Source organism: Aulonocara sp. 'chitande type north' Nkhata Bay, linkage group LG23 (assembly GCF_057382095.1).
Source record: "Aulonocara sp. 'chitande type north' Nkhata Bay isolate Kocher_YH1m ecotype deep benthic linkage group LG23, A_spYH_male_GT1.1, whole genome shotgun sequence".
Taxonomy (NCBI): domain Eukaryota; kingdom Metazoa; phylum Chordata; class Actinopteri; order Cichliformes; family Cichlidae; genus Aulonocara; species Aulonocara sp. 'chitande type north' Nkhata Bay.
In genome coordinates, this window is record NC_141365.1 from 2,510,864 (window position 1) to 2,532,583 (window position 21,720).

General features: G+C 44.9%; 2 protein-coding genes across 4 annotated transcripts; one reads left to right on the top strand and one right to left on the bottom strand.

Moving 5' to 3' along the window:
- The first annotated feature begins 369 nt into the window (after nucleotides 1–369).
- Nucleotides 370–21,532, top strand: lsm7 (LSM7 homolog, U6 small nuclear RNA and mRNA degradation associated). Of its 3 annotated transcripts, XM_086282774.1 has the most exons (14): nucleotides 447–586; nucleotides 1,581–1,757; nucleotides 3,603–3,720; nucleotides 6,926–7,044; nucleotides 7,540–7,597; nucleotides 7,702–7,752; nucleotides 8,728–8,820; nucleotides 9,212–9,340; nucleotides 12,278–12,384; nucleotides 12,568–12,724; nucleotides 12,804–12,941; nucleotides 20,047–20,137; nucleotides 20,249–20,320; nucleotides 21,063–21,532. In XM_086282774.1, exons 2-14 carry the CDS (start codon nucleotides 1,582–1,584, stop codon nucleotides 21,203–21,205), a joined length of 1,452 nt encoding a protein of 483 aa, XP_086138900.1. In that variant the 5' UTR covers nucleotides 447–586; nucleotide 1,581; the 3' UTR covers nucleotides 21,206–21,532. The 3 variants fall into 3 exon arrangements, with proteins under 3 accessions (XP_086138901.1, XP_086138900.1, XP_086138899.1); XM_086282775.1 differs by lacking the exons at nucleotides 20,047–20,137; nucleotides 20,249–20,320; nucleotides 21,063–21,532 and having other exon boundaries at nucleotides 370–611; nucleotides 12,804–13,437; XM_086282773.1 differs by lacking the exons at nucleotides 447–586; nucleotides 1,581–1,757; nucleotides 3,603–3,720; ... (6 more) ...; nucleotides 12,568–12,724; nucleotides 12,804–12,941 and adding an exon at nucleotides 19,742–19,790.
- On the bottom strand, nucleotides 16,753–19,484 carry LOC147300833 (kelch-like protein 23). Its single transcript, XM_086282992.1, has 3 exons — nucleotides 18,478–19,484; nucleotides 17,934–18,345; nucleotides 16,753–17,815 (listed from the first exon to the last, which is right to left on the bottom strand). The coding sequence occupies exons 1-3, from the start codon at nucleotides 19,445–19,447 to the stop codon at nucleotides 17,512–17,514; spliced, it is 1,686 nt and encodes a 561-aa protein (XP_086139118.1). The 5' UTR covers nucleotides 19,448–19,484; the 3' UTR covers nucleotides 16,753–17,511.
- Nucleotides 21,533–21,720: the final 188 nt, after the last annotated feature.

The following is a 21,720-nucleotide window of genomic DNA, read 5'->3' on the forward strand; positions in this document are numbered from 1 at the left end:
AGCCAAACTGTCGCAGACAGTAAAAAATGGTTTCTGTCATTTAATTATTAAACTGTCGCTCTAGTGTGTGTGTGTGTGTGTGTGGGGGGGGGGGGGGGGGATCTCTGTCGGCAGGAAAAGCTGTAAAACCTATTTTGAAAAAATACAGTTAAGCCATATTTTGCCCTCCTTCATATTTTTCTAAGAGGCCGAACTGAAGTTATTCCTGGCCCATTTTGGCCCCCGGGCCTCATGTTTAACCACCAAAATTGCGATACGTTGGAAACCCCCCAAAATAAACAGAAGTGAAATTACAACCCGAGCAGAAAATCTCATTTGAACGCGTCTCCTCTCGCCCCCTGTCGGCAGCACGTGGCATTGTCCCCGTGAATGGCTGAGCAGATTTTGGCTGGTGAGAAAATACTACGATCCTCGTGTTGTGGCGCAAGATCCAGAGCAGAGAATGATGATGATGATGATGATGATGACGACAGCACACGCCCGCTCTCCGCCCTCGCTGGTAGGAGCGGGTGCGTCCACACGCCCCTCCTCTCTAAATTGCCGCTGTTGCCTCGCTTTCCATCTCCCATCACAGGATCGCGGACAGGTGAGCACAACATCTCCTCTCTGCGGTGTGTTAGATACGCTGTTTCGAAGCTCTCTGCGTGGTTTGTTGAATGGTTGATGGACCCGTGGGTTTGCTGTGCTTCCGCGAATAACAGCTGATGGATCAATTATTGCGCGTTTTAATCTGGCGCACTCGCCGTGCAGTCGGCGCACAGTGGTTACGGTCTGTCTGGTCATCTGACTGCGCAGGCTTTCACATCTGCGCTCACGTTCCTCCACAGCTACGACCTGATCGATACGCGGATCGATTGGATCTCAGCAGCAGCAGCTTTTAAACCCAGACCGTGCAAACCGTGTACAGGGAATAACAGTAGTGAGCTTACAGCATACAGTGTGTGTGTGTGTGTGTGTGTGTGTGCAGACAGAGACTTGAACGCATGAAGGCTGCGCTGCGCAGATTTTGCTGAAAAGCAGGCACAGACACGTCTGCTGATAATATCGATGCGCTGCTCAGGTGTTTGGACCTGAACACGAGGTGTCTTTTCTGAAAGGCTGATAAGCTGATTGTCCCATTGAGTCAGGAACAAGCGGGTTTGCATCTGATTCATGTTTGTGACAGGCGGCAGCTGCTGCGCCTCTGTGGTTACATTTAACAGGAGATGTAACCTGTTAAAGCCTGAAACAGGAAATAATTCAAATTCATTTGAAGGTGTCGTATTTGCTGCTGTGCTTTTTCATTTATTGCTTAAAAATGTTTTGTGAATATTTTCTGGGGGAAACACTGCACTGCTGATAAACTAGATGTAAAGAGGTGAAATCACCGTCATTGATCATGTAATCGAAACATGTTGCCATGTGAGCTGATGCAGTAGCAGCGATGACACTGTGCAGTTGTTCTTTTCCATCATTTCTGTGCGTGAGCAAACAGTTTCCTCTTGTCCTCTTTGTCATTAATTTGAATCCACTTCCTGTTCTGGTAAACTGTGTTTGTGCGGCCAGACAGTACTCACCTCTTCCTCTTTCGTGCCCCACAGAATGGAGGCCCTGCTGAACGAGTGGCTGTGGCGGGAAGAGTTCTGGATCCCTCCTGGGAATCACTGGAAAGACATGGAGATGAAGGAAGGAGAGGGCCACTTCCCTCTACCCAGGCATCTCATCTACACCTTGCCACTAGCTCTGATCTTTATAGCCATCAGATATATCTTTGAGAGGTGAGGCCGAGCTCACGGCGAGCTCTGGTTTTTGGCTGTTGTCATTAAATAGGCTGAAATCAGCAGAGCAGTAAGTTATGTGGCGCACAGTTTTGTCCTTTTCAGTTTTACCTAATTAGTTGAAGGAAGCAGTGTGATGCTGTTTGTGGGGGAAAAGTAATTTTCTGCTTGACTTGTTTTGGTCATGGTGGCTGGCTGGAGGGTGTTTGCTGCTAAGCTGCTGAGGAACGCCTCCTTTTCCCTTTGTTCATGTGCTACATGCTGTGTGAGAGTCCCGTCTCCCCCCAGGCTCCTTCCAGCCTTGTGTTTAAGTGTGTCCGAGTGTTTTTGAGGGAAAACACTCGGACATGGCAACTACAGAAGTTTATAGCTGAGGTTTTACGATGCATGGCTACCAATGCTGATTCTCTGTAAGCTGCCTCTGCAAGGTGTAGTGCACACCAACCAGTCAGTGACTGCTGTCGGGGTGATCGCACAGAAAGTCCTACTAGTGCTTATTAAATGTGTCCTCCCGGTGCTTCAAGAGGTTCCCTAGAAAAGGTCAGAATATTTCTGCTGTCACAGCTGAAGGGATTTGAATGTTATCTTCAGATACCTGACACTTCTTAAAAGACTGCGTTTGGTTTTCGAATATTTCAGTTAGAAGAAAGTAGATCTTCACTCCTCTTTATACGCATTTCATAGCGTTCTACTTTAACGTAACATTTGAACACTTTGGATGAATTAAAGAGAAATAATAATAATTCGAGGCTACAGTTAATCTGTGAGTGCATCTGGTCTGATGATGCGTTTGTCTCAGCGTCTCAAACACTTTCTTGGTTTTACAGGATTGAATGTTTCAGAATGTTAGTGGCACAAAATCAGACAGACGAGAGCTTTCACAGTATTCTGCCCATCACATTTATGCTTGTGAGCAAAGCTGCTTTAAAAGAAACGTCACAGTAAACCTGTTTGTACAGTTAACCAGTTCCTCTGGTAACAGGACAAGAATTTATTCGGGGCTGGCAGAGACGCGGCCCACATGACCACAGCTTGAACGCCTTTCCATTATCATCATCGTCAGCTGCTGTATTGTCTGTGAGAGCTGAAGATTAGCATCCTCGTCTGTGCCTTCATCAGCGATGTTTTAGCAGATTGGTAACATTAGCTGTGAGAGTAGTCCGGGGTCGGAGGATGATGGCGTGTGCTGTGTGCGAGTCGTAGAGGTCGTAGAGGTCGTAGAGGTGGGCACCGTCATTTGTGCTCGCGTAGACGTCGGCCAGCTGGAAGGTGTCTCCACGCAATCTTCTGAGGCCACAGCTGTGTGTGTGTGTGTTCCTGTAACCAGAGCACTGTGTGTCCCTCTGTGAAGCTGCCCTGACCTTCTCATTATCTCCGATCTCTCCCTGCGTGCACACTTCAGGATCATTATCTCTGAGATAGAATTACACACACGCACATTTATCTAAACATGTATTCATTGCTGATACCCTCATATTGTATTATTCTGTCGATCTTTCTGTCTCCTTCCGTCTGTAACACACACACACACACACACACACAGATCAAGTGTCTCTTGATGCTGGATCGGATAATGGCTGTCTGGGCACAACCCGCCCACGGCAGCAGCTCCACAGGCTGTCAGGAGTAACGAGCTCCTCTGTTGCTCTTCTGTGTTTGGAGCACATCGAGCAGCTGTTGATGACATCACACATTAATCCTTCAAGTACTGCAAAACGAATTACTCCCGTTTGTTTTATTAACAGGGTTGCATTTGCTATTATGCACATATATGCATATAAATATAAAACAGCAGCAAAATGCATTTTTTCCCCTCCTCATCTCTTCTGGTCTCTGTCTTCTCAGGGTCATCGCCATCCCCCTCAGCAAAGTCTTAGGTGTGAAGGATCGGATTTGGATTCGAGCCGCTTCCATCCCAAAGCTGGAAGCGTTCTATAAACAGCACAGCCAGCAGCCATCGCAGGTTGGTGTTCACAGGACCCTCTAACTGTCCGTGGAGTGCACTACTGTAACTATGGTACACGTAACAGGGAGTCATTGCTTTAAATGTGACACTCATCTGTATAATACAGTAAATTTTCCACCAATATATGAATAAATGAATTGTTGAAGTCACTTATAAGCATGCAGCCCAATAGGTTAAAGATCAGTTTAATGCACCGATTTTTCTAGTGTGCTGAAAACATTCAATTCAATTCAATTCAATTTTATTTATATAGCGCCAAATCACAACATAAGTCGCCTCAAGGCGCTTCATAGATACAGAGAAAAACCCAACAATCACATGACCCCCTATGAGCAAGCACTTTGGCGACAGTGGGAAGGAAAAACTCCCTTTTAACAGGAAGAAACCTCTGGCAGAACCAGGCTCAGGGAGGGGCGGGGCCATCTGCTGTGATTGGTTGGGGTGAGAGAAGGAAGACAGGATAAAGACATGCTGTGGAAGAGAGACAGAGGTTAATAACAGATATGATTCAATGCAGAGAGGTCTGTTAATACATAGTGAGTGAGAAAGATGACTGGAAAGGAAAAACTCAATGCATCATGGGAATCCCCGGCAGCCTACGTCTATTGCAGCATAACTAAGGGAGGATTCAGGGTCACCTGGTCCAGCCCTAACTATATGCTTTAGCAAAAAGGAAAGTTTGAAGCCTAATCTTGAAAGTAGAGATAGTGTCTGTCTCCTGAATCCAAACTGGAAGCTGGTTCCACAGAAGAGGGGCCTGAAAACTGAAGGCTCTGCCTCCCATTCTACTTTTAAATACTCTAGGAACAACAAGTAGGCCTGCAGAGCGAGAGCGAAGTGCTCTAATAGGGTGATATGGTACTACAAGGTCATTAAGATAAGATGGGGCCTGATTATTTAAGACCTTGTATGTGAGGAGCAGGATTTTGAATTCTGGATTTAACAGGAAGCCAATACAGGAGAAATCTGCTCTCTCTTTCTAGTCCCTGTCAGGACTCTTGCTGCAGCATTTTGGATCAGCTGAAGGCTTTTCAGGGAGTTTTTAGGACTTCCTGATAATAATGAATTACAGTCGTCCAGCCTGGAAGTAATAAATGCATGAACTAGTTTTTCAGCGTCACTCTGAGACAGGATATTTCTAACTTTAGAGATGTTGCACAAATGGAAGAACACAGTCTTACATATTTGTTTAATATGTGCGTTGAAGGACATGTCCTGGTCAAAAATGACTCCAAGGTTCCTCACAGCGTTACTGGAGGCCAAGGTAATGCCATCCAGAGTAAGAATCTGCTTAGATACCATATTTCTAAGCTTTTCAGGGCCGAGTACAATAACCTCAGTTTGATCTGAATGAAGAAGCAGAAAGTTAGCGGCCATCCAGGTCTTTATGTCTTTAAGACATTCCTGCAGTTTAACTCGTTGGTGTGTGTTATCTGGCTTCATGGACAGATAGAGCTGGGTGTCATCTGCATAGCAGTGTAAATGTATGCTATGTCTTCTAATGATGCTGCCTAAGGGAAGCATGTATAATGTAAACAGAATTGGTCCTAGCACTGAACCCTGTGGAACTCCATAATTAACCTCAGTGTGTGAAAACATGAAAACCTACAAAGCAATTCCCATTTTTTAGGATTATACTTATACTGAGCTCAAAAATGACATCTGTGCCCAGACCTCCGTCTTGGTTAAAGAACGACTACATAAACTGTATCTCATGATCATCTATATAAATATGTAAGCATCCTGCAAAGTCTATGCAAATTTAAATGGAAAATCTCACCTTGAGCCAGGCACTCTTAATGTTAATAAATAGGAACATCTGTTACTGTGTGACACAAACAGTTTATGCGTGCTGGGTGTGGCTCCATCCAGGAGAAAGAGTGAGATTGTGTGCCAGCTTCCTCTGGAATGAGGAACAGTTTGAAAACGGGCCGTCCCCACAGAGATGCAGCTCAGGCTGCGAGGCTCGAGCTTACAAAAAGCGTGTTCGCTGCACTGTGAGAGAAGCAGTTATCTTCCTTTTAAACATAATCCCGTCTGTCCCTTTGATGGTAAATGGACTGGTTCTTATATAGCGCTTTTCCACTCTTCTGAGCACTCAAAGCGCTTTACACAACTTGTGCATTCACCCATTCACACCCATTCGCACAAGCACAACTGACATTCACACACATTCATACTCCGATGAATGCATCGGAGAGCAATTTCGGGTTAGTATCTTGCCCAAGGATATTTGGCATGCAGACTAGGGGAAGCCGGGAATCGAACCACCAACCTTCCGATCAGTAGATGACCTGCTCTACCACCTGAGCTACAGCCACAGTTTATCCAGCCACCCTATTAATCTTTCCTATTATGTTGCTGATAATCAGAATAATTAGTTAAAATCTGAGGACAAACCAGCGCTATTAGTCTGTAACTGTTACTTTTCTCCGAATCATGGAAGTCCTCCACCCTCCTCTTGGTGTAATTTGGCATTGCAGCAGAGCAGCCGTGTTGCTGTGCAGACAGGCAGGGGTGTACACCTGTCAGGACGAGGCATGACTGAGCATATCGAGTGGAGACGCACGGCTCCACGAGCGCCTTTCTACATTGTTTTTACCCGTGTGTGTGTGTGTGCGCATGCTCTGGCTTATTTGCAAATCTATTTCCATGGGGCCGCGAGCAGCAGCAGCAGCAGCAGCAGCAGCAGCAGCTAACGACTTTGCTGTTCCCCATGTAAATAACTTGGCCACAAACACGCTGTGAAACAAAGTAGATTTATTTCCTGAATACAACGACTGTATTTCTGTTGCACAACGCAATCGTGGGAAAATCATTTCACTGCTCGGTGTGGTGTCACAGTTTATCCTTTGATACAGTGCTGGAGCTGATGCTGGGGGTGCAGAGAGCCTGTGTAGCCAAATAAAAACATGCATGTGTCACACTGAACCCTGTAATTAGGTTTCACTCAGCAGAGGGACCTTCGGCGCTGTGATGTAGGATGTAGGGAGGGAAGGTCACGCTAACAGTGGTCGAGCACATTTATCTCTGTGGGTGCAGAGCTACACGTCGACAGGACGAGAGCTGTGATGAAGCTGTAACAATGCCTGCTATGAGAAAGCAGCTCGTATTTACATAGTGTGTGTGTGTGTGTGTGTGTGTGTGTGTGTGTGTGTGTGTGTGTGTGTGTGTGTGTGTGTGTGTGTGTGTGTGCGCTCAGAGTGAAGTGGTGGGCCTGGGGAAGCAGTGTGGACTCTCGCAGAGAAAGATCCAGACCTGGTTTAGACACAGAAGGAACCAGGACAGACCCAGCAGCACCAAAAAGTTCTGCGAGGCCTCGTGAGTTTTTCTTCTCATACACTCAGTCGTTGAGCAATTTCCTGTTGGACGGATGTCACACGTGTGCCTGGTCACATCTTTGTCTGATCTCATAGAACTATGTAGTTCATTTACACAGCATCCGCTAATAAGGGGTGTCAAACATAAGGCCCAGGGGCCAGAATGGGCCCAGCAAAGACACCGATCCGGCCCACTAGATGGCTTTGGAAAATGTGAACAGAATTTTTACATTTTCTTACAACATTTAAGTTTTATAGCTTTTCCGAATGATAAAGACGTCCACAGTGGAGCTTCATGCTACACCAAAGTAATTACCACCATATAAACGACATTTTCAGTCTCTCTGTTGATTCATCTACAAAACTATCATCCAGGTCATGATAGTTTTGTTCATAAACGAAAACTTTCTTGTCACTCGTCTCGCCCATTTAAAATCAAAGTGGGCCACTGTGACATCCCAGCGCTAATCGATGATGCGTCTGTTCTTATCTGCAGCTGGCGCTTTTTCTTCTACCTCACGTCGTTCACAGCAGGGCTCGGCTCTTTAATTGATGTAAGTGTGTCGTCACTTTTTTCTTTAAAAGACTCTACATCTGCTTACTACGCTGTTGAAGTAAGATCGAGGCACAGAGATTTATCGTTTCCTCCATCCTCTAGACGCCGTGGTTCTGGGATCAGAGCGAGTGCTGGAGGGGTTATCCCAAACAGGTAGGACACAGATTTTGCCGTTGGGGTGTAAATGCTGGGGTTTGCAGCAAGTGTAACATGAGTCGTAGATTCTTTAATTCATGGTCATTTGATTCTTTGCTCTGTTGTTAAGTTAACATTTATATTCATGAAGAATTAAGTGGCAGAGATGTCTGTGAGCTAAAACTGAAAATCTGCATCACTCAGGTCATAAGAACAATAGGATCTACTTAAAGCAAGGAAAGTGCAGAAAGAGCATGCTGATCGTTTTTAATGCAGACTCCATCCACAATGTTTCAACTGCGACTTCCTTGACTGCAAAGCTCTGAATGCTTTTGTGGTTTCCTTCCTGCCTGAGTTTTTAACTTGCCGTGTGGATGATGGCACACGTTCTTCCCTGGAAGCCACGGCTCTCTTTATCTGCATTTAACCGATAACAGCTCTGCTACTGCAGACTTGATTTTTTTCTCAGACGGGTAGAAAGGACGTATTTTAGGGTAAATACCTCAGTCAACTTCCTGTCATTGTGTCGCTGCAAACTTTCACTTTTGCGTCTTCTCCAAATGTTTTTCTTTAAGATTACACCATGACTTCCTGTGCATGAAGCACGTCCTCTGTGCTTGTAAATGAGAGCGAGGAGTTCTTACGTGGCCACTGAACCTTTGCTAGATTTTAGCCCTGAAGCTATTAGACAGGTGAAGCTGTAAATACTCAGCAGAGTTGAATATCTGCCTGCACTACCCCAAAAAGTCCAGACCTGCTTCAGCACACTTAAAGGAATCAGTTCAGAAAACTGTTTATTAAACTCTTTCAGTTCCTCAAAAGCATCACGTTGGAGTTCAGTGATTAACAGTCTAACACATCTGTCTGTGAATGCTGCTGCGTGCATCACCATTGTTGCTTTCTAAGTCTGGACAAATAAGCATGGTGTTGGAAAAGCTTCTGTTTAACCACTGAATGATCACACTGAGCTGCTCTCTCCCTCTCCTTCATCAGCCTGTGTCTGAGGCTCATTACTGGTATTACATGTTGGAGATGAGCTTCTATTTGTCGCTGCTTCTGAGCATCTCTGTGGATGTGAAGCGAAAAGTGAGTATTAACTGAAAACACATAAAGAACCTGATTATTATTCCACATTTAATCCCTGAAATGTAACGTTTTAGTCCAATGGTAAAAAAAGCAAATGCAGATTATGTTCTGGATTATCTGTAACTGTAATTATCTATAACTCTGTACTTTGAGTGTTACAGTATATTAAATATTCAGTTCAGTCTCTCCACAGAAACCTGAACTGTACTGAATACTATAATCATTTCAGTGCTTCTGTCCTTCAGGAGGCTTTGCTGCTGTCATATTTGTATTATTTAAATTAACGAATCAGTGCAGACAATCATGCTGGTTTCAAACGGCACCCGTGCAGCTGCTGTTTATGCTGCTGCATGTTTTTAAATGCGTGCATGCATGTGTGTTTGTGTTTTAGGATTTCAAGGAGCAGGTGGTTCATCATATTGCCACCATAATTCTCATCGGTTTCTCCTACATTGCCAACTATGTGAGGGTGGGCACTTTGGTGATGCTGGTCCACGACTCTGCCGACATTATTCTCGAGGTAAAACACCACACCTGCCTCCAGATACACTGTGAGTACAAACGCCACTACTTCATTCTTTGTTTTCTAACAAAAGGGAAGTAAGTGCAGCATATTTGGAAATGAAAGTGACTTTTATACGCTGCCTCGTTCACAAGCGTCTGCCACAGCAGGGAAGTCAATGTTCGTATGACCACCTTTATTTTGGAACACAGCCTGAACTCTGTGAGGCTTCACGAGGCACATCCCAAAGCTCTCTTCTTGGAGGCTGTACTTTGTTCCATTCCCTGTCAGGATGATACCACACTGGAAACTATGAACAGGCTCTGGGAGGCTGGTCCATGTTTTCCATCCAGGTTCGTTTTGACTGCAGTGGCAGTTTGTTTGTCAGTGCTGCCAATCGGATGCTTTCCAAATGGTGAATCAAAATTTGGATCAAATGTGGATTCATCACTTCACAGGACTTGTTGACACTGATTTTCTTTGGATTTCTTGTGTCATTTGGCATAGCCCACCCATTTCTCCCTGCTTCCCTGCCTTAAGAGTAACGTTTTGACAGCCACCCTTCCACTGAGACCATTTTTGAGGAGGCTTCAGTGAACAGTAGACGATTAGCTGAAGGGACAGATGTATCCCTCGGGTCCCGGAACAGGTCTTTGCTGGTTTTTCCCAAGTTTTCAAGGACAGGATTTCTTCTCGTCCTCTGTGTGTTCATTTCCCTTAAAAATATTCACAGAGACACTTCACATGATGCTGAAATATTCCTGTCAAACTCTGTTATGATTGGCCTTTTTCACAAGTTCAACAAAAGAAATGGGAGTCGGTCAGCAGGCTGCTAATAACCTGCAAGTGCCTCGAGGTTCAACTTGAGTTGGGTCTTTGCCAAGTTGTCTGCTGTGTGTAGACACAACACTTGAGTTGCATTTTTTTTCAAGCTTGACCGATTCATCAGTGTGAACTAGGGCTGCCACGATTAGTCGACTAGTCACGATTACGTCGACTATCAAAATCGTCGACGACTGATTTAATAGTCGACGCGTCGTTTGAAGCTTTGTAAGATCACAAAAGACGCAGGAATCAGTAGCAGGATTTAAGAGTGTAATAACGGACTGAAACAGAAGATGGCAGCACTGCATGTACAAGGATGCCAGCTGCCGTTAAACCCCGAAGAAGAAGAAGCAGCTGTGTCCCAGAATTCATAGCGCAGCCCAGCTCAGTTTCCAACAATGGCGGCAGCTGGTTAGTTTTAATATTACTCTTATTATTCTTTCTGGGTCACAAAATAAACGTTTAACATATTTTCAGGCGAGAATGTAGCTGTGTAAACCTCAAATATCTGCTCAGTTTATCAGGACACCGCATATTTTCAAAAGCGCTCCGACGTTTTCGGAGACGTCTGTTACCCACTAGCTCGATAGCTAGCCGGGGGCTAGGCTAACTAGAGCCGTGAGAGCACCGGACTCCCGGCTAATCGTTTTCAAACCCACCGCCATCTTTCGCTACTCAGGTTAAACATGATATATGAGTCACTTAGATAACTTCAAAATGTTATTGTTTGGCTTTTTTTAGTATTTTATTTGTTCCTGAGTAAATCGGTTTGGCTGAGATTAAAGTTATAGTTTTTACACAGCTGAATAAACGTCAAGCAGACAGCTGATCATCAGAAGTGTGAGATGCTCCAGAATTTACTCCGGTGTCCTGTTATATTTTAGATAGCAAGGAGTTTATTAAACTTCACCGAAACAATCTGCAAATTTCATTAAAATTTAATAAACTATCATCTTGTCTTTATTTTTAGTTAGCACAGACCTTAAACACTTAAAGCTGTAAGCTAATGATAGTTATATAAGAGCAGATGCTGCTGGTGCAATAAGCTGTATGCTGTATGTCCAATGGATGATGATCTGAATAGTCAACTATCAGAATAATCGTTTGTGGCAGCCCTAGTGTTAAGTGACTCAGGGCCAAGGACTGGACTGAAAATGGGTGAGAAAGTTTAAAACCGCTGCTCAAGGCTACTTTTAAAAATTCCAGGAGCGCCTGGCACCTCGGAAGCAAAATATAAAACACTGAGTGGTGGTTCGAGACTTTTGCACGGCGCAGTGTGGAGGAGACTGCATCGTTATGCTCGCACACAAACGTTTAAAATGGCAGATTATTGCACAAACGAGGAACTTGTGTATTTTTGTGAATTTCCTTCTTCTTTCATACGAGCACACACGTCCTGTGAGCCGCGCACAGCGAGAGGTTTCGTTCTGTTGTTGCTTGTCCTGGCTGTAAAGGTTTGACCACCTCGGTGACAGTTGTTCCTTTGTCCGTGGGTGTTGTGAGGCTGTTTCAATGATAAGAAGTGACGATGATGATTGTTTCCGCGTTACATGAGATGAGGAAATATGCAGTCGTGTCAACTCGGGCGTGACAGGGTGTCGCCTGGACGCTGATAAAAATCATAAAGGGAAAACGATGCTGGCTTCATATCCAATAGATGATTAGTTACTGAGTGCAGGTGAGTTCATCAGTGAGTCTGAGGTTTGATTTCGAGCCAGCCACACCCACTTGTTTTCTCTCTCGCTGCGCTAAAACCACCTGGAACAAAGAGATAACGTTCGAGTCAGTAAACTCAGGTGACGTCTTTACACTTGAACCTGTTCAGATCTGAGACCCCTGCAGGACAAACACACTGAAGTGCTCGATGTTTAAAAATGACTTTTTATATTTAAAAGTGAAAATGGGGGTGGAGCTGACCCTGGCGTACGTCCGAGATTAGAACATCAGTAATTGTATGACCACAAATCAAACCTGATGACATAACCTGAAAACACCTGAGCAGGTCGTTACTGTCAGGGGCCGATGAACAGGAAGCTGTGGGGAGGTGGGCTCACACTCACAGCACTTAACCTAAACGTCTTCACTGTCTTTTCTAAGTCACAGGAACTTTTACCTTCCTTTTTCTGACAGGTGGGTAAGATGCTACACTACGCCTTGTGGGCGAAGACATGCGACGTCCTGTTTGTCCTCTTTGCTCTGGTGTTCCTCGTCACGAGGCTGTATGTCTTTCCAAGCAGGTAAGAAACTGTTAAATCAGACGTAGTTTCATGTGTTGGTGTGCAAATGTCCAACTAGGTTTGATGTACAGTTTGTCTTAGAGCACAGATAAAGTTTCCCGTTATCGGTACGACACACGATGCTCTGAAGCCCGAGAGTTTGTAGGAACAGCTGATCTCACTGTTTCTGTGTTTGCCCTCCAGGATCATCCACACCACCCTGATCGTTTCAATGCAGTTCTACGAGCCTTTCTTTGGTTATTATTTCTTCAACGCTCTTCTGTTCGTGCTACAATTGCTGCACATCTACTGGGCCTATCTCATCCTGCGCATGGTCTACAGGTTTGCCTTTGTGGGCAAGGTGAGACGAGAGGCTGTTTAAGCAGCAGCGATAGCAGGAAACGAGGAATCGGATGGTTAACTTTTATTCTTCTCCACAGATCGAGGGTGACGTGCGCAGCGACGAGGAAAGTCCGGTAGATGACAATGAAGAAGAAGAGGAAGACGGGGGTGAGTGCAGCTGGGAGCAGAGGAAGGATGCGATTAACTCCAGACTGGCATCGCTGGCTAACAACTGCGTCCTGAACAACCTGACCAACCAGACAAATAGAAACAGCAGACTACCCAAAACCAGATAGTGGCTTCACATCGAGTCCACGGCTTCGCTTCCACTTCCATGTCTCCAACATGGTCCGTTGATGATTTCAGGTCAGGGTAGGTTTGCCTCTGAGCAAAGAAGCACAGATGATTGTTGATCCACCGAATGTGACACCACTCATAACACTAATATCAAAACAATAAGAACACGTATGATGAGAGCGCGTGATCACTGCGATGCCGTTTCTGGTCCCTGTAGTATAAGAACTTGAAAATATTCAGGACAGCGTTTTAGTTCATCTTTGCTTTTTTTTGAGTGAGAGCTTAAAAAAAATATTGTTTGTATTAAAACATATTAATTCTTGTGTATAATATGGTGTAATCTATTTTAAATGGAACAAACTACTCTGACTGATTTATGTCCACATGGCTGCTCATGCACACAGTTCTGATTGTAGTAAATCTGTTGATAAATCACTTTATTGGCTGTTTTTATTCATTATTCACTGTAATCTGTATTTGAATCCCTCGTATGATTGAAGAAGTTGTATTTTTCTGCGACAGATTTAGACTTTTTAGGAGAACTATGGCGCCCCCTGGTGCACAAAGAAGACGCTGCCCTTTCTGATGCCTTTACAAAAAGTATTTCTTCTACAAACACGGACGTGAACCGTGTGCGTGTCTGTGCATCGTGTCTTTTTCTCACGGGCAGCATGATTTCCTACTCGGGTCTTTTGTTTTGTGCCTTGGCTGCTGTGTTTTGAACACTAAGATATGAAGTCTATGTGCTACTAGGGTTCCCCTTTTTGGAACAACACACAGAAAAGGCCTTATTGTAACGTGTGTTACGTGTTTTTGTGTTGTCATTTCTACCTGATTCACACAGATGGGCATTATTGAGCTATTTTAGACAGTGGCGTTAAATGCATCGATGCAATGCTCCTGGGTAAAAATGAATGTAGAGATATTAGGAGCTGTATATTTTAATATTTACCAAATTGTGTTCTGATGCTTGCTAGTGTGATTTTACATGTGTCTTCCCGCCGTGCTGCTGCAGGTGAACATGCTAATCCAGTCATCATTTATGTAACGATGGCTGTGATAGGGCTAGAAACAGGGCGTGTCTGTGCAGGGGTGTGATGTCACTGACGCCCACCGCACAGCAGGGGGTTTAAAGTGAAATGCTGGAGCGCTAAACGGCCGACGCAGTGAATGAGACTCACCTGGATGTTGTTTTTAAGAAGATATAAAAGCAGGAGACACTTTATGTCCTCATGAAACCTGCATTTGACTTTTATTATGAGTGTTGATTTGTGACAACTCGAACAGTTTAAATAAATGACTTCTGAATAAAACCTGTACAAATTCAGTCAAGCTTTTATTAAACACTTTTACATTTTGTTCATACTAATGAAGACCCCCCCCCCCCCACACACACACACACACACAGACAGGTAACCATACACAGTACTGTGCAAACTTTGTTTTGCTATCGAGGTGACTGACACCCTCTTGGTATGTTTGTAAAGTGCTCTTGAGCAGTATTGCTCCAGGCTTCATGAAGGTTGGAGGTTGGCTGCTTTTTCATTCATTTTTATGTTGCGCAGCGAGTCCTTAAACATCTGTGGAGGATTAAAGAGGTGGCAGGCCTGTCTACAGCAGATGAACAGTCTCTGAACGTCCTGTCCTAAAGAGTTACATGAAAAAAACACACAAGCAAAGCCGTGACACAGGACCTGAGAGATGCATCTGGCCCTTCAGCTGATCCATCTGCTGTTCGCTGAAGCCTCCTCAGAAATGTTCTCAGTGGCTGTCCACAAGCCATTCTTAATGAAAGGAAACAGGGAGAGGTTTGCCAAATTGGACTTAAAATTAGTGGCAACGAGTCTTGTGGAGTGAATCTACATTTGAAATTTTTGGTTCAAATCGTGGCCAGTGTGTACAGGAGAGGTCAGGAGAGAGGTACAGCAGTGTGTCCATCTGTGAAACACAGTGGAGGCTCTGTCATGGTTTGAGTCTCAGCCAGTGCAGTTGGGGATCTGCAGGAACTCCACCGTGTGACAGACAGCATCCTCCTCTGTCACACCGAGCGTCTGCATGTCCTACCTCACTACATGCATGAATCTTTTCTGAGGTCTTCCTCTCTGCCTCCTGCTTGGCAGCTCCATATTCAACATCCTTGTCCAATATATCTACCATCCCTTCTGTCATAGCTGGACTGGCCAGTGGCCCACTGGGCATTTGCCCGGTGGGCTGCTGGCGACTTTTTGTTTTTATGGGCCGATGGATTTTTTTTTTTTTTTTTTTTTTTTAAGGAAGGGTATATATAATGAAAGGTGTTGGATTGGCCAATTGGTCATGATCGACTCTGGGCTGGACCAATTACAGCCGAGGAGGCCGGATGCACCCTCCCCCTTGTTTAGCAATCACGTGATTTTCGCGCATTGCATGCCGGGAACTAGTGGCAAAACAATCAAGTATCGCATCAAATGCAAACATTTGCAGCACCGCAAAACGTTCATTCTCCGGTTCCAATACCTTCTTGTTTTTTCTTTGCCGCACAAAAAAGGTATGTACAAAACAAAAAGAAAAGATATGAGGAAAAAATCAAAGGAGTGAAAGGGTCAGACCCTTACGAGCACACAGAGTGGACAGAGTGCCCAACTTTCACCACGCTCAGATTTATAATTATACGGTTCTTGGAGTGAGTGCACACACTCGTGAAGTTTAGTAACTTCAGGTCACTGCAACAAGCCCAGGTACAGTTTACCGACGGATGGGTGCAGGACCTTGAAATGCACCGTGTAGAACGAAAGACCATCGTACGTATCATAAGTTTACCAGTCTCACAAATCGTCGTCATAAATACACATTCCTTAACCGTTTATTAATAGGACCTTTGAGCTCAACGGTAATTAAATTCTCTGACTGTGGTTCCAGTCAGAGAATTTAAGACTTTCCCTAATAACAAACCGTGGCTCTCTAAAGATATTAAGGATCTGATTCTTAAAAGGAAAATTGCTTTTAACGAGGGAGACGTTCCCACTGTGAGAATATTGAGGAAGGAGGTGAGGGCTGCAATAAAGATTGCCAAGATGAGGTATAGAAATAAGATTGAGGCAGAACTCAGCAGTAACAACCTCAAAAGAGCTTGGCTTGGTATGAAAACAATGGCAGGGCTACAGACGAAAGGTAAAAGCAGCATTACCTTAGAGGGGTTTACCTCTGACAAACATCTGGCAGACAGTCTTAACAGTTTTTACCTTCGTTTTGAGAACTATGATTGTTCTAGGCAGACCAGCACACTGAGGGAAAGGACTATCACTCCCCCATCTATTTGTATTGATGAGACAGGGGTAGCTAATCTTTTTAGACATACCAAAAGCAAGAGTCCTGGACCTGACAACATCTGTGGACAGGTACTGAGAACTTGTGCTGATCAGCTGAGTGGGATTTTTCACTATATCTTCTCACTTTCTTTAGAGCTACAGACGGTACCTAAAATTTGGAAACATGCTGTCATTGTTCCTGTTGCTAAGGGCAGTTCTCCTAAGGCACTGAATGATTTTAGGCCTGTGGCGCTGACTTCTTTAGTGATGAAGACATTTGAGAAGATAATTAAGAAGGAGATTTTAATGCATGTTGAACACCATCTTGACCCCGTCCAGTTTGCCTATAGAGCAGGGAGAGGTGTGGAGGATGCTGCTGTCACACTCCTGCATCTCTTGTATAAGCATCTTGAGGCCCCCCACACCCATGCAAGATTATTATTTGCTGACTTTTCATCTGCATTTATTACAATTCAACCCCTCTTACTTGCTGACAGGCTTTACAATCATTTCAAGCTTGACACTAGTCTGGTCGGCTGGGTGACAGACTTTCTGACTAATAGGTCACAATGTGTGAGGGTGAATCATGTCTTTTCTGATGTGCTCTCCTCCTCTACTGGATCACCCCAGGGTTGCTGCCTCTCTCCCTTCTGTTCATTCTGTTCATGTTCATCACCCTAACCCTAACCCCAGCATCTTGTAGCTTCTTGCTTTTATCCTTCTGTCTAAAATCACTCCTGACACTCGTCTCCACCCACTCCACCCTGACTGCACTCTCTTCTGGACTCTCCCTTTTCTTGGATGGTTGATATTTAAACGGATCTACCTTCACCATCACTGCTCTTTGCATGTCTCCCTCTTGTTCACACATATGTATTCTGCTTCTTCTGACTTTCAAACCTCCGCCTGCTTCCTGCTCTCCACAGAGCCTGGAACTCATCGTTATTGATCTCTGGGATCATCTTAACAGAGAATAGAATAAAAGAAGAGCTTTGCATGTCCTCCAAGAAGCCTGGAGAACTACTCCTGAAGACTACTTAAAGCTTGCCTGATAGTTCAGCCTGTGCTGAAAAATTAAAGGTGGTCAGACCAAATATTGACTTTCCCTTCAGGTTTGCATGAGTTGCTGCACCCATTTCCCATTTTCCTGACCAAATATAAAGAAAGAGGGATGGCTCGAGAGATTTGCACAATTCCACATTCATTCAACCATCATAGAGCATCATGGGATCATTCTTACGGTGACACACCCTCTGAGGGGCACGGGACAGGGTATAGCATCATCTACCTCAATGCAGGTGTCTATGTAAGGGTCCAGCAGCACCATGTTCGGGAATGCTTTGTTACTCTTTCTCTCGCTGAGCAGGTATATCTGCCCAGTGACTGAGGAGCAGCCACAGAAGAACTTTTTGTTCAGACATTCCTCCTCCAGCTCCGTCCACTCATCTGTCTCCATGTCAAAACGAAGGGCTTGGCCTCCGAACAGGTAGAGGGCACTGTTGAGCTCCGTGGCAACCAGGTCGTATCTAAAGAAAAACATATTAATCTTTCTGTTTAATTGTCAGCTGATCATCCTGTATCATTTAATTTGAAAGCTCAAACTTCATAAGAATGTAAATCTGGCAGTGTCAGAAAGATACTCACCGTGGAAATGGAGAATAGGAGACCACATCCCACTGATCCTCCTTCGCCACATACCTCTGAATTCCACCATAAACCTCGCCATTTTCATCCAGCCCACACGCCACGTAGATACACGACCCCAGAGCAGCAGTGGCTGCCCTCTCTACGGCCCTGACCATGGGACTCACTGCCTCCCAACCCTCCTCTGACCCAAGGACCAGCCTTTCTACATCATCCACAAGACCTTCGTCCATACTTCCCCCCAGGACATACAGTACTGACTCGAGCCCTATGGAGCAGTGGCTGTGTCTGGACTTCTGCAGGGCTGGCCCGTCCACCCAGCGCTGGTTCCCACATTCGTAGATCCGGACCCAATCCACACTGAACCACAGAACATCCCGGAAGTAGCCACCTGTCACGACCACACTGTCTCCTAAATAAAAGGGAAATTTTAAAAAAAATCAGTGAAAATTTAATGTTCAATATTCATGTAAGATCATAAAAACGAGCACATGAAAAATAAGCACACATCTAACTTTTGCCAGTTTCATTATGCATCCATTACCCACTGCAGCCACGGAGTACTGTGTGAGGTTCTTCCTCTGCAGGGGCGCGCAGCTCTGCCATCTACCACTCATCGGGTGATACTGGAACAGCGCCTGTTCTTCCTGATCATGAGGCCCGCCCAGCACGAACAGGGTCTCTCTGGCCCTGGTCCTCATCATTGACCTGCCCACTGACCAAGATGCTGGGAAATGTTCATTGAGCTTTATGATGAGCCTGGCTCTGGGATCAGAGCTTTTCATTCTGGTCAAGAGTTCAGTGATGAAAGGCAACGACAGAGACTCGGGCCTCACCAGCTCAATGAGCTCCAGGAAATATTCTTCTCGTTTAGGGTCAAATGACACCCAGCGCAGTATTGCCTCCAGAGCCAGATCGTCTTTATGGATGGTTAGGTCATCGCTGGCAAGTAGATCTGCTACTGACTCTTTTGAGAGTGACAGAAAATCCTCTTCAGCTGAAATAGCGGAGAAGTGAGTGAGCACCACCTGTCGTGCTGCGGCATAAAGCTGAGTGCAACCCAGCTGCCAGGCGTAGGCCATCATCCCCAAACAGTTGCTGAGGTGCAGCTCACGCTCCAGGAACTTACAGCACAGCAGCCTGGCTCGCTCCAGCTGCAAAAAGTCGGACGTCTCGAGGATGCCCGTAACATTTTCTCTGTCCAGAGACAGGCTGCATGTTGTGGTATATTCCATCAAGGTCCTGAAATGCTGCAGACTCACACCTTTAATCTCTACCTGCCTTTTGCTGCTCTCCAACCCACGGCCAAAGAACAGAGCCCTGAAGTAAGGGCTCTGCAGGGCCAGATGTTGACGGTTGACATAAAAAATCTCTCCTTCTACTTGTAGGCTAGCATCAGGTGTTATATCAGCCTCAGAGTCCTTCACCTGTGAAGCAGACTCATCCTCTTCTTCTGATACAAGCGTCAATTCAAAGCTCTGCAGTTTCAGCTCATGGTCACCTCTGTCAGCCATGTCACAACAAACAGCCACCCCTCCTCCTGTGTTCTGCTCGGATCCTCGTCCTCTGCTTTCCAACACACCAGCTGGTGCTATTAATAGACTTCCCCCCCTCGACTGACAGCAAAGGAAAAGGGGGTCAGTTCCAAAAGCAGATGCTGATGATAAAACTGTGAGTTATAATATAAAATATTATAATATAAAAACTAACTCACCCTATCATACCAGCCCCATTAAATTAAATCATGAAGAGTCATTTTAAAAAGCAGTGACGTCATGTAAAGGCGCTCGGTGTTTTGATTGGTGGAACATTCTTGAGGTCGAAATTTCACTTCCGTGTCACGCAGCTAACATGGCGGTGAGTTCGTACATTCAAATACTTTTCTGCCTTTGCACCTTTAACGTTGTCGGATATGCTGTTAGCCCGTGAGTGTGTGTTTCAGCCGTAACCCGGGTTTAAATCAGCACGTTCAAAGTAATATAAGGTGTTTTTGTTGTATCATGTTAGCTAACACGGCTAGCCTAGCTAGCTGGGCTCATGCTCAGCTGGTGTTTGTGTGCGCGGCTAGCACACATGCGACTCACAAACGGCGTGTTTTGTTTTCTCTGCGCAGGATAAAGACAAAAAGAAAAAGGAGAGCATCTTCGACTTGTCCAAATACATCGATAAGCCGATTCGTGTAAAGTTTCAAGGAGGACGAGAAGGTAGGTGGATCAGTTATGATAACAAGCTAACAGTTAAGCAGCGCTGCGGGATTTGCTGTCCTTATGTCCAGCTAATGGAGACTTTACACCGTGTATTTGTTTCCTCCTCAGCCAGCGGTGTCCTTAAAGGATTTGACCCTCTGCTGAACCTGGTGCTGGACGGCACTATTGAGTATATGCGCGGTAAGTGTGCGCTTTAAAGTCAAGACCATGCGAGGGAAAAATGATTTACAGGAACAAAGAATGACACAAGACTGCGCCAGCACTGAAGTGTTTTGCGTTTCCTTTAACCTGAACCCAAATGAGTCATTTGCAACACTGAGGCAGTGCCCAGACTAACCTGAGTGTTTCTGTGATCACATCTACTGAAGGAGGACCCAGTAAAATAAAATAAGGCTACTGGTGATGGTGAAAGTATTCCGATGGTCCCACAACTGGGAAATGTTATTTAGTATACTGAGCTGTGTGTTTCACCAAGCGTTGATCCTTAGCTCAGGGCTGACCACCAGCCTCAGTGTGAGCTATGACAGCTGTAGCCTTCACTCACACTGAGGAGTTTTCATGCTAAAGTCATGTCAGCGTGTGGGTGTAAGTGTGAGCCCAGCTGAGTTAAATTAAAGTTTTGTTGTTTTTTTTAACTTAAACTGAGCCTCATGTTATTGACTGTTTGAAATAGCTACTCAGCTCCTCTCCAGCAGGTGGGTGGAGCTCCTGCACCTGAGATATTAAGGCTAAACCTTCTCAGCGACACCACAGTGAAGTTAGGTTTGAAAAAACTGAAACTGAGTAGCTCATAGGAGTTACTTGAACACTGGTGGGGCTTACTGTTAAAGCCGTGTCTGTATTTAAACTGATCGTGCAGCATCGACTGCTGTCGTAGATAATGTGACGCTTACTTGTGTGCTCCTGCAACTCCTGTGTTTAGATCCAGATGACCAGCTGAAGCTGACAGAAGACACCCGGCAGCTGGGGCTGGTGGTCTGCAGAGGAACCTCCGTAGTGCTGATCTGTCCTCAGGATGGCATGGAAGCCATACCAAACCCATTCATACAGCAGCAGGACGGCTAACACACAAGCTCTCCCCTGCTAACTTACACGTACTTGTACACACTTGAATATTTCGTTGTTTCTTTTCCTTAGTTTTTATTTCGTTTTAACAATAACGGTGATCATTAATGGAGCCAAGACGATTTAGTTAAGCAGCAAAAAGACGTTTGAATGCACTTCACTTTTATTTCAGTCTGATGTGCAAATTTGTAAAGATTTGTGTTGTAAAGAGCCCATAAATGTGGGATGTGTAAACAGTACCATTTTCTTTTTATCCAGAATAAGTGAACTTTTTACTATTCTTTGTTGTTTTGATAAGAAAATAAAGTGAAAATGTAATTATGCCGACTTTTGGAAGTTTTGCTCTACTCTGCTGGCTGCACATCTTTGCCTTCAGAATTACATGAAGGTTGTGAAAACGACCACTTTGAATGTGAGTTAGATTCCTGAAAGTCGCTGTAGTTTAACAGCAGCATGACTCAGCTCAGATGTGGTTCCATTTTTATCTCGTACACTGAGTGTCACGGGTTCTCTGC